The following is a 17,578-nucleotide window of genomic DNA, read 5'->3' as shown; positions in this document are numbered from 1 at the left end:
TAATTGTTGTGAAATTGTTAGGTTAGATTACTCGTTGGCTACTACTGCATTGTCAGAACTAGAAGCACAAGCATTTCGCTACACTCGCATTAACATCTGCTAACCGTGTGTATGTGACAAATAAGATTTGATTTGATTTATTTATAAATACAGTAGCTCTTTGCTGTATTGGTTTAGTCTCTCTATGCATGGTTTTAAAAGTTTTAACATTTCACAGTATCAACTTCGCGTTCATGGCTTCTTTTTACAGTCTATGGCTCAAGGAAACTGTGCAGACACGGTGATCTGAGCTATCTGATTGGCCAGCGGTAGCCCTATAGGTGCACTTGATTTGCTCTCTGGGTCTGCCAGGTAGGTGGAGTTCTACCTTCAGATACATGAAATGGTTCAAAATGCGAACACTTTGCCTAGGGCTGCTGAATCAAGTGCACCTACCGTCAACAGCGCGAGACTTATAAAAAAAATGAGGAAAGCAAGGCTTTATCGTTGGGTTCTTTACAGAAATGTTTGGTGATCGACTAGGAATGCCTTGATGATCAACCAGTCGACCGCGATTGACCGCTTGGCCATCGTCACTGGTGTATCCACTATAAACTCATGGGCAATATGGACACAGATATAAAGATTAAGATTTTTTTCTTTGGTAAATTACTGATAGTTTTGCCAACCTAGTTATAAAGAATGTACGTTTGTGCATCCATCATGTTTGCTAGTGTTTTCTAATAGGAAGAAAACGATATTTGCTTGTAGTGCTAGCTAGACGATAAATACTGTAGCTTCCATGTCTACGGCAACATCCTCATGACCACAGTACATAAAATGTAGTTGTTTTTTATACACAAATACATGGTACAACATACATTACATACACAATCAAGGTATATTAAATAAAACATTACATACAAGTACATTCAAATACAAGCACAATCTGTAACACTTGAATCGTCAAGTTTCTTGTCATTAGCTGTCATCAGCTGTCATAGCTGTCGCATGAGTAGGGTTTATGATGGAGGGTCCAAGTAAAAGCTTACTGTAAGGCCCAGTCTGACTGAAGAGATGCACATCAGAGGTACTGTCAGGTCCATAATTATTGGCACCCTTGATAAAGATGTTCAAAAAATACTTTATAAAATAAATAATACAGATACTATACTATACTATACTGTATACAAAAAAATATATATAATTGTACACTAATATAATTGTTCAGAGAAAGAGATTTTGTTTAACAAGTCATATTTCTTTTTTTCAAAGATAGGGGTCAAAATTATTGGCACCCCTGTTTTCAATACTCTAGCACCTTCCCATTGCGAGGATAACGACACTGAGCCTTTTTCTAAAATGTTTTATTAGATTGGAGAACATGTTGGGAAGGATCTTACACCATTCCTTCATACAGAATCTTCCCAGATCCTTGATATCCTTCGTCTGCTCTTATAGACTGAACTCATCAATTCAAACCACAGGTTTTTAATGGTGTTCAAGTCCGGAGACTGAGATGGCCATTGCAAAATATTGATTTTGTGGTCAATTAAACATTTTACTGTGGATTTTGATTAGTGCTTGGGGTTATTGTCTTGATGGAAGATCTACTTATGGCCAAGTGTCAGCCTCCAGGCACAGGCAATCTGGGCTGGGTTTCCCTAAAACATCGTAGCACTAAGATCATCTTTAGTCCATTTATTTTCAATGGAATTAAGATGCTGTTAGTGCTATGGGAAACCTAGCCCAGGTTTTTGTCTAAAATGTCCTCGTACTTGATTAAGTTTATGATGGAAGCAAAATAGCCACATAACATCAAAGATCTACCACCATATTTTAACCATAGGTATGAGGTACTTTTCTGCATATGCTTCTCTTTTTCAACGCCAAACTCACCACTGGTGTGCAAGGCCAAAGAGATCTATTTTCATGTCATCTGACCATAGCACCGCTTGGAGTTTGATAAATGGCATTGGTACTTGGATCGGATGCGATGCTATGTTCAGATGACATGAAAATAGAGCTATTTGGCCACGCACACTATCTCAGTCTCCCCGGAATTGAACCCCATTGAAAATCTGTGGTTTGAATTGAAGAGGGCAGTCCATAAGATCAGATGAAGGATATCAAGGATCTGGAAAGACTCTGTATGGAGGAATGGTCTTAGATCCCTCCCAATGTGTTCTCCAATCTCACAAAACATTTCAGAAAAAGGCTCAGTGTCGTTATACGCGGAGGATGGTAGAGTACTGAAAACAGGGGTGCCAATAAGTTTGACCCCTATCTTCTTTTTGTGTGACCAAATCTTTATATTTTTTGCATTTCTTGTAGGCTACATGCACAATGCACAAATGCATATAATGGAATAGTCACTGTGCATCACAGAGCCAAAAAGGAAGAATAAATTGAGTAGCTATGTAAGAGAAAAACAAAGTGAGCCTCTACCATAAACTTCCCACCTCATTACTCCAACCCCACCCATCTTACAGTACATGTCTCCCTCCAACCACCCATCCGGAAACCATGTTTCCCACCCCTTCCCACCCCCCTAGCAACCAGAAAACCCCTCTTCATACCACCCTTCCCCATGGGCCTAAAAGCAAAGCAAGTAAAAAAATATATGTTTTTATTATTTGTTAAAAAAATCTCTTTCTCTGAGCAATTGTATTAGTATAAAATAATATATACTGCTCAAAAAAATAAAGGGAACACATAAACAACACAATGTAACTCCAAGTCAATCACACTTCTGTGAAATCAAACTGTCCACTTAGGAAGCAACACTGATTGACAATACATTTCACATGCTGTTGTGCAAATGGAATAGACAACAGGTGGAAATTATAGGCAATAAGCAAGACACCCCCAATAAAGGAGTGGTTCTGCAGGTGGAGACCACAGACCACTTCTCAGTTCCTATGCTTCCTGGCTGATGTTTTGGTCACTTTTGAATGCTGGTGGTGCTTTCACTCTAGTGGTAGCATGAGACGGAGTCTACAACCCACACAAGTGGCTCAGGTAATGCAGCTCATCCAGGATGGCACATCAATGCGAGCTGTGGCAGCAAGGTTTGCTGTGTCTGTCAGCGTAGTGTCCAGAGCATGGAGGCGCTACCAGGAGACAGGCCAGTACATCAGGAGACGTGGAGGAGGCCGTAGGAGGGCAACAACCCAGCAGCAGGACCGCTACCTCCGCCTTTGTGCAAGGAGGAGCAGGAGGAGCACTGCCAGAGCCCTGCAAAATGACCTCCAGCAGGCCACAAATGTGCATGTGTCTGCTCAAACGGTCAGAAACAGACTCCATGAGGTGGTATGAGGGCCCGACGTCCACAGGTGGGGGTTGTGCTTACAGCCCAACACCGTGCAGGACGTTTGGCATTTGCCAGAGAACACCAAGATTGGCAAATTCGCCACTGGCGCCCTGTGCTCTTCACAGATGAAAGCAGGTTCACACTGAGCACATGTGACAGACGTGACAGAGTCTGGAGACGCCGTGGAGAACGTTCTGCTGCCTGCAACATCCTCCAGCATGACCGGTTTGGTGGTGGGTCAGTCATGGTGTGGCATTTCTTTGGGGGGCCGCACAGCCCTCCATGTGCTCTCCAGAGGTAGCCTGACTGCCATTATGTACCGAGATGAGATCCTCAGACCCCTTGTGAGACCATATGCTGGTGCGGTTGGCCCTGGGTTCCTCCTAATGCAAGACAATGCTAGACCTCATGTGGCTGGAGTGTGTCAGCAGTTCCTGCCAGAGGAAGGCATTGATGCTATGGACTGGCCCGTCCGTTCCCCAGGCCTGAATCCAATTGAGCACATCTGGGACATCATGTCTCGCTCCATCCACCAACGCCACGTTGCACCACAGACTGTCCAGGAGTTGGCGGATGCTTTAGTCCAGGTCTGGGAGGAGATCCCTCAGGAGACCATCCGCCACCTCATCAGGAGCATGCCCAGGCATTGTAGGGAGGTCATACAGGCACGTGGAGGCCACACACACTACTGAGCCTCCTTTTGACTTGTTTTAAGGACATTACATCAAAGTTGGATCAGCCTGTAGTGTGGTTTTCCACTTTAATTTTGAGTGTGACTCCAAATCCAGACCTCCATGGGTTGATAAATTGGATTTCCATTGATTATTTTTGTGTGATTTTGTTGTCAGCACATTCAACTATGTAAAGAAAAAAGTATTTAATACGATTATTTATTTCATTCAGATCTAGGATGTGTTGTTTAAGTGTTCCCTTTATTTTTTTGAGCAGTGTAGTTTCCCCATTTGTTTTGAGCATACATTTTAGCTCAGTATTTGTATTCTTTATTTTATGCAGTCTTTTTTAGCCATCTTTATCAAGGGTGCCAATAATTACAGACCTGACTGTACATGGTAAAGGTAGATATCATGGGGGAGGTTCGGAAAAGTACAACTTTTATCCTCAAGACACACTAGCTGTCCCACCTCTCCCTCTGCACATTTCCTCAAGGAGATTCAATAAAGTAAACTGGGAGGATTAGGCCACTTCTCCCTGCCTCCTCTGCTGCAGTCTGAACAGCTGTGCCAGTGTGTGCCATACCTCCATGTTCCGAATACCGTAGGCAAGTGGGTTGATGCATGGCGGTACCATGAACGCCACTAACGCAGTTAAAAACATTGAGCGCTCCGCCAGTGACAAATGATCAGGAGGTGTCATGGACATTGGTTTTCCTTAGCACCAATCTGGCTATATTCCCCATGATGGGCAGCAGCTGCAGGAAGAACATGAAGGAATAGAAGGTGATGGTGTGACGGGCGAGACTATTGTCAGAGTGGAAGGGTTCCACGGCTCTGCGGGCCGCTTGGTACATGCGTCTGTAGCAGATGGAGAAGGTCAAGATGCAGACGAGAAGTACAACAATGATAGTGACTGTGTGGAACATCTTCATTGCCCAGTGAAGGCCAGGTAGTTTATCCATAATTATGGGATCGCATAGTAGCCCTGGAATGGCTCTACCAAAAGAGGTCTGTCCAGAGAGTAGAAGACCCACTCGGACAGCAGCTACGGTCACTGAAAGTACCCAGGTCAGCACTATGGCCAGACGTAGTCGCCTGGAAGTCAAGATGACCATGTAACGGAGGCCATGACATATAAAGATGAAAAGCTCCACGGCCATGAGGGTCAGAGTGAGCAGAGAGCATAGGATGCCTGTGCTACAGACAGTGACCTGCAAAAGGCACCAGCCTCCAAACACCAGTGTGTGCCTGGTCAACAGGCAGCGGAGCACGGTGGACGACAGAGCGAGAGACAGCAGCAGGTCACTGACGATCAGATTCTTCAGCAGAGTATAGCGAGGCCGCCAGGAGAAGCTATCTGAGCTCTTCAGCGCGATCAGCAAGTAGCTGTTCACCATCACAGAGAAGAGGAAAAGAGTCATGAACAACAACACCAAAAGGACCAGTGATGTCCCGTTCTGTACGATTTGCCAAAAGAGACACGAGGAGACATGGGTTTGCCTTGTTGAAACTGATGTGTTCTGGTTGAGAGGAGAGAGGACCATGTGAGAGCAGTTGGTTGTATTCAGGTCCATGGAGTCCATATTGCAGTTGCAACTGGGCGGTAGGACTGGCAGTCTTTTATTTGGACAGTGTCTGTCTCCTTTTGAGCGACACAGATTAAGGAGAGCTGAGGGGAGGAGTTAAAAAGTGAAAAGGCAGGTGGTCTCAAGCATCCTTAAGCAACAGGACTTCGTCAATTTTTTAGAAGTAACTTAAAACCAATACATTTTGGTCCCTTGTGATGTTGTTTATTCATAATCGCACAACCTACCTTTTCATCTTAAACATTTAGCCCGCATGCAGAATTTGGTTCTGGGTCACAAGACCAGAACCAAATAATCAGTGAATTCAGGTGATTTGCAAGTGCAAATAACCACGCTTCCATTGTGTTCTGGAAATCAGGCAGTGCCTTTAGGTGAGTGATGACTACTGAATATACAAGCAAGTACAAGTTTGACATGGACATTTACACCTCATTTATACAGCAGCCGATAAGGACATTTTTTCAGTCTGTTAAAAATGGCAAACATCAACAAGACCAACGGCAACCCTCACCACTCTCATCACGGTTGTTAGCAATAGTAGCATCCCCACAGTTTCAGATTGTTATAAGAAACTTAGATTTGGGCATTGTCTTCTGACAGGTGGAATCATTAGTGCGCAATCGCTCAGTCGACGGAGCAGACGACTGTCACCCTGACATAAGACAGTGGGGTTTGGGCTGAATGATCCATCACAAGAACCATGGCCAGAAGAGACAGCAGATGGTATTGTTAGCATATGTAAAAAGCAGTTGATTAAACAAGGCTACAATTGTCGAGGGGTTACAACAGGGCTCAGGTGTCCAGTGTCACTGAAAATCATCATAATCCACAGTTTCACCTGTTTGGCCTGTGATCTTCTCACGCCAAAGCGTATTCAAGAGCTCTTGTCAGCTCTAGCTATGGCCATGTACTGTAACTTTGAGCTACACAATCAATTTCAGACACTTTGGAATGATTTGGACATGAAATATGCCACAATGTTTGTTGCCATACTGTCCTTCAGAGTGAATGGAGAATAAAAAGAAAGAAAGAAAGAAAGAAAGAAAGAAAGAAAGAAAGAAAGAAAGAAAGAAAGAAGAGAGATACTGACCTATAACAGTGAAAAAAGATTTATAATAATAGAATCATCTAAGTGACAACACTCTCACCTCTTTATACAAGTTGATCCCACATCTTTATTTTCCCCAGATGATGAAGACTAGGAATGGACAAATAGTGTTGATGGTTAAATATAGCCACAGTTAATCATTCTATTTGCCATTATTGTCCTCATCAGACCTTGGACCTTGAACGAATAACATTCCCACACATACAAGAAAAAACAAGTGCAAGAAGAAGTGTGATCAAATGTTATTACTGTAATAACAAGCACTTGTGGATTGATGTTAACATACTGTACATTGTGATGCACAACCTACTAAATTGCATGCAATTTCACACAATATATGAATAAGCTATAAGACTTGACCTCAAATGTTGAAGAGACATAAGGAGGCCTTTCTATAAGAGAAAAGAAAAGCATGGGTGGGCAACAGTAGCTTTTAATGAGCGGAGGGTGTTTGTGATCTAATTGACAATGTTCCAGTTTCATTGATACAGACGATTTAATGCAAGTCAGGCTCAGCTAACTGTCTGATTAATATACGGTACATGCTTCATATTGAACCATGAGTCCCTCTAGCTTCCTCTGTTGTTCCTTCTCCTTCGGGATGCTCACATACTTATAATGAGAGATTTTCTGAACATGGAGGCGAAAAAAAAACGCCTATTCATTTCAAGCGTTACAGTGCCGTAGTTTTAATGAGAATTTATGCCTCAAGAAATTGCCCCGACCTCTTTTACAGTTGCTTGTGTCAGAGTGGGCGAGTTTTACACTCTTCAGGGAAACGAAATTGTGAGGAGTTATGGAATATAGGATTTAAGTGGAGAAGTGGGGAGAGTGAAGAAGCGTGAACCAGCATGAAATTGAATTAACATGGAGAGAGGGTTTGAATGAATGGATTCACCTTGGGTAGGATTTAAGAAGCTTTAGGATGAGGAGCAGAGTTCACGGAGGCCTAAAGGAAGGGGTCAGTGCAGTGTCAGGGATTTGACAGTCATCAGCAAGGGGAAATGATTGGGCACAGAAAGTCCGTAGTCAAATACCTTCTACAAATGTATCCTCCAACATCTATTAAGCCTCAGCAGTAGTTGTTGCTTCCATACAAATTCTGTCTATCACCATTAGAGCAGTAATTTGGAACAGCATTGTGTAAACCTTTGTCCATGTAAAAACTGTTATGCAATTTTTCTTTGTCAAAATCAAGAAAAGTTTGAAAGAAAATGTATTGCACCTCAATAGATGTACAAGCCCCAAAAAAGCTTCTGGAAACACAAATGTAAAAATACAATAAACCCCAAGAAAAGACACAGTTGGAAGAAGCTTCGCTGTTTTTAACTTCTTAAGAGATCTTTCTTCCCATTACTCATTGGCCTTCCCACTGCCCCCCTTGCGGTCAGGTGCATATTTCAGGCAGGTTGACATCGCCTGTAGTCTTTGATTCGCCAAGACTCACGCCTGCTGTAAAGCGGGAAAACATATTAGGTAGAGAAGTTATTCAAATGTCATGATTTGGACTCCACTGTACCTAATAATGACGCTGCAAAGGCCCTCTTCCCGTTGTTTCCTTTCATATTCATCGTTGACATGAGGCCGTTCGTCGGGATTCTGTATAGAACACAAAATATGTACTTTACAAGCGACACGCCATGACCTCATTTGAAAGTGAAACAAATATGGTAAATATGGTAATAGTTTACCGGTGCATTGCTCTCTTCACATGAGATTTGAGCGGTCATTTTATAAAAGGACACTAATGCATTACACATGTACAGGATTTTTTCATTCGGTACTACATGGCAATATAATGTAATTCAACTCATACCAATGAAACATTTCATTACTCACCATGTATTTTTCGAAAATCATTCTCCGTTAGCTGCTCTTTTACCTTTAGTAAATCTTCCTCTGTCTCGTTCAGGTTGAAGTCAAATTCCTCAACCAGAGTAGGGCGACTTTCCTTTAAATGTACATTTCCTGAAACAAGGTTATTTTAGATTGATCCACTTCCAAATATAACATTCTAAATGGAGAGTTTCATACTTGTGTCTGTCACAGGAAAAAGGTCCGACTTGGTGACGGGGATCCCTCAATTAAGATGACAGAATGAGACCTCGAGCCTTCATGCTTCGTTGTTAAGCCACGTGAGAGACCAAGATGATTCTCTGCAATTAAAGATTGGACAGCATCATGCCAGTTGTTTTTACAATTAGAATACCTTTCTCAAATGCAGCTTGTGCTGCGTTTAGCCTTTTGCTTCTTGGTAGCAGAGGCACAGGTTTTCTGGTGCGTCAGGGCATATTTTGGTGGGGGCTTGGGTAGACCTTTTCCTGAAAATGAAGGCTACCTTCTCACTAGCCACACGCTTGGATATTTGAAAGGATCACTTAAAGTAATACGTTAAAATTGTCTCCCTGTCAATCAAAAGGCAAGGTGGTTGTTCAGTGGCTAGGGACAAGGGGTCGATTAGTAATCAGCATTGCAGGCTACCATATTTACATAACTTGGAGGCAGTAGTGGCTGGAGGTGGGAGTTACATTCCTCATGCAATTCTAAACGCACAATTTACAGAATAAAAACCATTCCAAGTAAACAATGTACAAACTGTCAATGTACTGTATGTTTTAACATAGCAGTTTTAAATTATTTCAATGTAGTTCTCTTTCAGTTTCTCTTGGAGATTTCGACATCACTGGCTTCTGTGATTTTCAACGTCTTCACATTGCAGTTTTGATTCTGAATGGTGGGGTGAGGGTTTGAACAATGTAAGTCATTTGTAACAATCAGCAGTTTTTAATTATTGCATTTTCAACTATAATCTGGGAAAGGTGTCTTCCGCATTTAACCCAGCCCCTCTGAATCAGAGAGGTGCAGGGGACTGCCTTAATCGACATCCACGCCAATTAATTGCCTTCCTCAATTAAATCTGGATGCACAACCAGAGTGTTCACCATACCCTGCTCAACAGTGTTGTACTCTCTGGGTGTATGCATAAGTGTGTGTGCATTTTTTGGAACATTCAGCCCCTCTTCTCTGAGAATTACCAATAAACTATGTCATGATCCCCTAATGAGGTTGTTTACATTAGCCCAAGATGCCAGCTTCACAAATATACCACCCTTTGTTGCAGTTTGAGAAGATCCTGCTTCACACACTATCAGACGACCTCTCAATCTCATCACTATCAAACAACCTTTCAGTACGATCACGTGTTGTAACACTGGAGGTGTCACTCAAGTTACCGTCAACATCAAGTACAGTAGGTGGTGGCATGCACCTTTAACGTTTGTTTGCGGACCGCCACCTACTGTAGTAAACAAAAAAAATATTGCGATACAAAAATAAAATCAATCCAAAACCCCATCCCACTCCTTCAATCTTAATCCAAATCACATCCCTACACAGGCTCAGGGGCCTATGAGGACCGAACATTCGTCGACAGGATTCCGTGTAATGCCTCCGCTGTAAAGTCCCTCACAACAATGCCTATTTTCTCAGATTTTCTTCTTTGTTTGAGCTGTGCAGTTTCTAACCAATGCAATAAACAATGCAAAGTCCACCATTTTAACATGCAACATGTCAGGATCCTGTTGGCGAGTAACATTTACAGTCTTTTCTAATCCAACTACCATGGCTTCTTCAATATTACTCCCTTCTTCCACTCTTCTCACCACCTCCAGATAGGAGACATGCTGGACAGCCCTTACACTTGTCACCTCGGTCTCCTTCGCCCTAACAGGGCACTTCATGAATTTGGGCACATGCTCACCACCACAATTGCAGAATTTCGCCTCAACTGGCATACGATACTCTTCCTGTCTACATACAAACAGTTTACATTTACTGCACTGCATGGGTTTGGGCACATAGGTTCTTACAGGGTATCTCACATAACCCAAATATATTGTATATGTGAAGGAAGAATGGATGGAATGGGCTCACTCTATCATACGGGTCAGTCGGCGTGCACCAATCACGGCATCTACTTTTTCAGCTACATCCTTTGAACTCACGTCTAGCGCCACTCCAGAGATAACCCTGTTGATAGGCATGCACCCTGTTACACAACACATTCCAATCTGATATATTTTTCAGTTGCAAAGCACGCTCCTTCTGCTCCTCGGACACACAATAAAACAAAACAAGCCAACTTCTTGTTATCCTCACTGACGCAACCTTATTTAAAGCATTTATGATATTCATGGATGTCAAACGGATCTCCCAGATAACGCCATCGGTCCAAAACCCTCACTCCAACACAAAAAAAGAGTCAGGGCAAGACTTAGCTTGACTAGATTCCACTAGATTCCACTAGATTCCACCAGATTCCACATTACCTCTCATATACCAGTAGTAGTCTCTGTTCAGGCAGGAATCGTTGGACTGTGACTTATTTCAATATAGGTATCTGTTTATTTAGGTTGATGGCATGACATTGAGACAGTGACGTAGATTCAAACATACCATTTTACAATCGACATTTAAACAAAGTCAAATCAAATATGTCTAATCAAATATGAAATTCAACATAATTTCAACCACCCAAGTATATTGAATATAGGATGAAAAACAGGCATTGGTTAAACAGTGAGAATATGTAAAAATGTCAACATCTAAAATAGGATGAATATGTGGCATAGATCTGATGTAGCATGTTCAATGTATTTACACACATGACATAAATTGTGTTGCCATTTCCACATACATTTTTAACTATTCTATGTGGAATTTTCTACGCAATTTCAACGTATACATAGTTTTGATGATTACGTTGAAATTAGATTGATGTAACAACCTGTTAGTCAGGTTAAGTTATTGTATTTAAATTGAACTTTTACCCTAAATTCAATGTTTGCAACGCTGGTGGAAATGATATGAAAACAGTACTGGTTGATGACTTTTTGCAAATCCAAATGTGTTTCAAACACAGATTCAACATCACAATACGTTGACAAATTACGTTGAAACAACGTTGATTCAACCGGTTTGTGCCCAGTGGGCATGTAAAGAGATAAAGAGAACTGCTGCAGGAATTGATGTTTTGCCACATTGTAGCAAGTTGCCTTAAACAAGATCAAATATCTTGTTATAAGCCATATTTATTTTATTTATTTATTTCACCTTTATTTAAACAAGGTTGGCAAGTTGAGAACAAGTTCTCATTTACAATTGTGACCTGGCCAAGATAAAGCAAGCAGTTTGACACATACAACAACACAGAGTTACACATGGAGTAAAACAAACATACAGTCAATAATATAGTAGAAAAATAAGTCTATATACAAAGTGAGCAAATGAGGTGAGATAAGGGAGGTAAAGGCAAAAAAGGCCATGGTGGCAAAGTAAATACAATATAGCAAGTAAAACACTGGAATGGTAGATTTGCAGTGGAAGAAAGTGCAAAGTAGAAATAAAAATAATGGCGTGCAAAGGAGCAAAATAAATAAATAAATAAATACAGTAGGGGAAGAGGAAGTTGTTTGGGCTAAATTATAGATGGGCTATGTACAGGTGCAGTAATCTGTGAGCTGCTCTGACAGCTGGTGCTTAAAGCTAGTGAGGGAGATAAGTGTTTCCAGTTTTAGAGATTTTTGTAGTTCGTTCCAGTCATTGGCAGCAGAGAACTGGAAGGAGAGGCGGCCAAAGGAGGAATTGGATTTGGGGGTGACCAGAGAGATATACCTGCTGGAGCGCGTGCTACAGGTGGGTGCTGCTATGGTGACCAGCGAGCTGAGATAAGGGGGAACTTTACCTAGCAGGGTCTTGTAGATGACCTGGAGCCAGTGGGTTTGGCGATGAGTATGAAGCGAGGGCCAGCCAACAAGAGCGTAGAGGTAGCAGTGGTGGGTAGTGTATGGGGCTTTGGTGACAAAACGGATGGCACTGTGATAGACTGCATCCAATTTATTGAATAGGGTATTGGAGGCTATTTTGTAAATGACATCGCCGAAGTCGAGGATCGGTAGGATGGTCAGTTTTACGAGGGTATGTTTGGCAGCATGAGTGAAAGATGCTTTGTTGCAAAATAGGAAGCCAATTCTAGATTTAACTTTGGATTGGAGATGTTTGATGTGAGTCTGGAAGGAGAGTTTACAGTCTAACCAGACACCTAGGTATTTGTAGTTATCCACATATTCTAAGTCAGAACCGTCCAGAGTAGTGATGCTGGACAGGCGGGCAGGTGCAGGCAGCGATCGGTTGAAGAGCATGCATTTAGTTTTACTTGTATTTAAGAGCAGTTGGAGGCCACGGAAGGAGAGTTGTATGGCATTGAAGCTCGTCTGGAGGGTAGTTAACAGTGTCCAAAGAAGGGCCAGAAGTATACAGAATGGTGTCGTCTGCGTAGAGGTGGATCAGAGACTCACCAGCAGCAAGAACGACATCATTGATGTATACAGAGAAAAGAGTCGGCCCAAGAATTGAACCCTGTGGGACCCCCATAGAGACTGCCAGGGGCCCGGACAACAGGCCATCTGATTTGACACACTGAACTCTATCAGAGAAGTAGTTGGTGAACCAGGCGAGGCAATCATTTGAGAAACCAAGGCTATTGAGTCTGCCGATGAGGATGTGGTGATTGACAGAGTCGAAAGCCTTGGCCAGGTCAATGAATACGGCAGCACAGTATTATTTCTTATCGATGGCGGTTAAGATATCATTCAGGACCTTGAGCGTGGCTGAGGTGCACCCATGACCAGCTCTGAAACCATATTGCATAGTGGAGAAGGTGCGGTGGGATTCGAAATAGTCGGTAATCTGTTTGTTGACTTGGCTTTCGAAGACTTTAGAAAGGCAGGGTAGGATAGATATAGGTCTGTAGCAGTTTTGGTCAAGAATGTCCCCCCCTTTGAAGAGGGGGATGACCGCAACTGCTTTCCAATCTTTGGGAATCTCAGACGACACGAAAGAGAGGTTGAACAGGCTAGTAATAGGTGTTGCAACAATTTCGGCAGATAATTTTAGAAAGAAAGGGTCCAGATTGTCTAGCCCAGCTGATTTGTAGGGTTCCAGATTTTGCAGCTCTTTCAGAACATCAGCTGACTGGATTTGGGAGAAGGAGAAATGGGGAGGGCTTGGGCGAGTTGCTGTGGGGGGTGCAGTGCTGTTGACCGGAGTGAGGGTAGCCAGGTGTAAAGCATGTCCAGCCGTAGAAAAATGCTTATTGAAATTCTCAATTATAGTGGATTTATCGGAGGTGACAGAGTTTCCTATCTTCAGAGCAGTGGGAAGCTGGGAGGAGGTGCTCTTATTCTCCATGGACTTAACAGTGTCCCAGAACTTTTTTGAGTTTGTGTTGCAGGAAGCAAATGTCTGCTTGAAAAAGCTAGCCTTGGCTTTTCTAACTGCCTGTGTATATCGGTTTCTAACTTCCCTGAAAAGTTGCATATGACGGGGGCTGTTCGATGCTAATGCAGAACATTGGGATATGAGAGCTTTGGGATATGACTCTGGGTGTAGAAATCACAGGCTGTGCAAGTTTTTGCATAATGGTCCTGCAATTAATGAAACAGGATAGCTTTGAGGAATTCATCAGTATTGGTCAAATCTCTCAGATTAATCAGTTCACAGCTTCATCTGTCAAAACTACACAGCCCCGGCATCTATAAAAGCAAGTTTGAAGGAGATTTATCTGACAGAGCCTCAAGAACAGGCACTCTCAAATCTCTACAGTTCACATGACAGCAAATTAAGAAAAAAGGTGTGTGCTTCCCCCTTCATCCAGTCTTAAATATGCAGTTCTGAGTATACTGTAGGGTCGTCATTATATTTCAAATGATTTGCATGATGTGGGTACTCTCCCGGGGGATGAAGTGGTCCCTGTGTTTGGGCGTTTGGGGGGGCGGAGGAGCCTTCCTCTGATCCACCATAGAGCCTTGGTCCAACACCCCAGCTGTCAGGGAGAAAGAGAGAGAGAAAGAGAGAGAGGGAGAGAGAGAGGGAGAGCGAGAGGAACCCCACCCGCTCACTGATAAACACTATAGTAATATGAAGGAGGAGACTTTATCACATGTCCAGTTTGAACCCATTAGAGTACTTATTACATTGACAACCATTTTATTTACACTTGTTATGGGACTTTCCTATACGTCTCAACAGATAATTGTTTTTATTTGAATGAATGTTATCATTTAGTTGGTAGTTATTTTCAAGGAGGCTGTAGTAAATCACACTGCGTCATGACAGGCCTCTTGGGCAGTTAAACAGGGAAAGGCATGAGCATGTACAGTATCTCCAATGTCACTGCCTAGGGTAAAAGACAAACAGAAACAAAGCAGGGTTTCTGGGTAGGTGAAAGAGATGGAATAAGGAGAAAACAGAGAAACGAGGGAGAGAGGGCACAGAGTGTTACTCTGCGTACTGTCTAGGTTGGAAAAGGGATGTCTGGGAGACTGAATGGATTAGTCCTGGACAAGGCCATTAGCTAATGAAGGCTGTCTGGGAAAGACAACAGCACCACTCCCAGAAATTACCTTCCTTATCTAACACTGGATTTATCTGGCCAGTGGAGGGAGTCCTGACAACACTACAGCATCCACTATTATGGTCAAATACCATACGTAACAGCTGTTAAATAGATCATTCAGTTTGGACCAGATGTGATTTTCTGACACAAACTACTACAGTACATAAACTATAGACAGTTATATTAGGGAATTTAGAGTATGCCTGATGCGCTGACTTTGACGTCATCCAGAAGGGCACAATGAATCACAAAGCTGCCCTTATGCTCTTGCACATTAGTGTGAATAATGTCTCTGTTATAAGGCATGACATGAGGAAGGAACGTGTGAATACGAATGGCCGCTTCTCTGGCATAAGAGCTGATGCACTTCTGAAGTGCTCCTGGATTCTTCTCTTAGAATACCCCAGAGGTTCATCTTAACTTGCTCTGTCCATGAAATAGAGTTATCTGAACTGTAACTCCAATTAGATTGTCTGGTGGGTAATTGAATTACGTGTTTTCACTGCGGCAGGCACACGTGCTATGAATAAAAGTTATTTTCATCAGTCTAACAAAATATGATTCTCTGTTTATGTATGGAGCATTTAACATACAAATGATGCACTTATCCATAGAATGCATTTTATCTGGGTCTAGGATATATATATATATATATATATATATATATATATATATATATATATATATATATATATATATATATCACTGAATAAGATGTATTTCTTTAGCTCTGAAGCTTTACCATTGGTCGGAATCTGTCAACAGGAAACAATAGAGGCTATGAGACTAAATAGTCCCTCTGTGCCCAGTAACTCCATTCACATGACCTTCTGGACCATTTTCAGACCTTCCAGTATGTTTAGGTGACTTGTCTGAGGCACAATCCCTAATAGCTTGTGTCAGAGAGACCTGGGCTTCCCCATGATTGTCTTGTGATAACGTGTCTTGTCTGGTCCTGACGGATTCTGTTCATTAGTTAAATTTAACAGATAGTCGGCCATTTTGAAAGTCAATAAGAGGGAAACTATTTACAGACTTCCTTACTTAGTCGTCTTTGTCCCAGGTGGGACATAACTCGTAAACAAAGAACAGGCCTTGATATTGTGTCCACATTATTAGTACAGAGTGGAGGAATCAAACAAGCCACTAAAGCTTTGGACAATGGCATTGCCATTTTTACATGATAGTTTTTCAGTGGACACCGCAACTGTCACGAATATTGATAAAGGATCCAAGTTGGGGAGACAAAATGTTATCATCAACCTTGGAGCGTAAAAAAAAATATTTTTAGTGATCTGTCTTACACTGCCACCTGCTGATCAAAAGCAGGGCAGCAGAAATTGAACTATCCATTCATGTGGCTCTTAGGTCTTTTTAAGTTAATTTCCTCTGCTGGTGACTTCTATGCGCATCCATCGACATGGTAATACAATTATTCTTGGCATCAATTTGGTTTTAACACTCCCCACACAGTATCAGTATGGATCATCTTGCTGACAGAAACTCTTAATGTGTACCAGCAGTTCCTGGCACCGCTACAGTAATGGCTTCTATTTGTATTTCTATCTTTATTTGTATTCATTTACATTATGTGTCGCCAGTGTGGCCTCATTTTGCTACTTCTTATGAAATGAATATCTCTTGCTCTGTTGGCCGAGCAAGTCTTGTCGATAGGATGGAATTATGATGTAATAAGATGTATTAAAATTAGGTCAGATAGATAGTCCAATCACAGTAGCTTACCCGTTGTAGTTTATATTTGCATTATGACCTTTATTCAGCAATCACACCATCATTTTTTATTTGTTGTTCTTGTTCCTTTTTAAAGTAATATTAAAAGGTCTACAAGGAGGCTGAACCCGTAAAGGGAATCCGTTTTTGCGTCATTGTTATGGCTTCTTGTATTTCAGTCTCAGTGTCTCCTAGGGGCTAATAGTCGACTGATGAGCTTTGGAGAGATTTAGGATTTAGAGAGAGAGAGAGAGAGAGAGAGAGAGAGAGAGAGAGAGAGAGAGAGAGAGAGAGAGAGAGAGAGAGAGAGAGAGAGAGAGAGAGAGAGAGAGAGAGAGAGAGAGAGAGAGAGAGATTTAATTCTACAACCAACAGACTCCACAGAGCCCAAGGACAGCAACACAATTAGACCCAACCAAATCATGAGAAAACCAAATGATATGTACTTGACACATTGGAAAGAATTTACAAAAAAATGTAGCACACTGGAATGCTATTTGGCCCTAAACAGAGAGTACACAGTGGCAGAATACCTGACCACTGTGACTGACCCAAACTTATGTAAAGTGTTGAGTATTTACAGACTCGTTATTGAGGGAGGCTGCTGTAGGCAGACCTGGCTCTCAAGAGAAGACAGGCTATGTGCACACTGCCCACAAAACGTGGTGGAAACTAAGCTGATCAATTTTGATAAACTCCAATATCTATTGGGTGAATTACCACAGTGTGCCA

General features: G+C 42.1%; 1 protein-coding gene and 1 long non-coding RNA gene across 2 annotated transcripts; both read right to left on the bottom strand.

The window, feature by feature from the left end:
* Window positions 1–4,652: 4,652 nt before the first annotated feature.
* On the bottom strand, window positions 4,653–5,387 carry LOC106577070 (olfactory receptor 7D2-like). The gene has a single exon (XM_014154798.2). It carries the CDS (start codon window positions 5,385–5,387, stop codon window positions 4,653–4,655), a length of 735 nt encoding a protein of 244 aa, XP_014010273.2.
* Window positions 5,388–6,601: 1,214 nt separating this feature from the next.
* LOC106577084 (uncharacterized) lies at window positions 6,602–8,983 on the bottom strand. Its single transcript, XR_001322063.2, has 3 exons — window positions 8,500–8,983; window positions 8,180–8,259; window positions 6,602–8,112 (listed from the first exon to the last, which is right to left on the bottom strand). It is a non-coding gene; the product is annotated as an uncharacterized lncRNA (long non-coding RNA).
* Between the last annotated feature and the right edge of the window lie 8,595 nt (window positions 8,984–17,578).

This window comes from Salmo salar, chromosome ssa18 (assembly GCF_905237065.1).
Source record: "Salmo salar chromosome ssa18, Ssal_v3.1, whole genome shotgun sequence".
NCBI classification, from domain to species: Eukaryota; Metazoa; Chordata; class Actinopteri; order Salmoniformes; family Salmonidae; genus Salmo; species Salmo salar.
The sequence above is the reverse complement of the archived record's forward strand: the minus strand, read 5'-3'. Positions and strand labels throughout refer to the sequence as shown.

What these genes read in the sequence shown, in the direction of transcription:
- LOC106577070 (XM_014154798.2), bottom strand. Translation starts at nt 5,387, where the DNA reads ATGACTCTTTTCCTCTTCTCTGTGATGGTGAACAGCTACTTGCTGATC.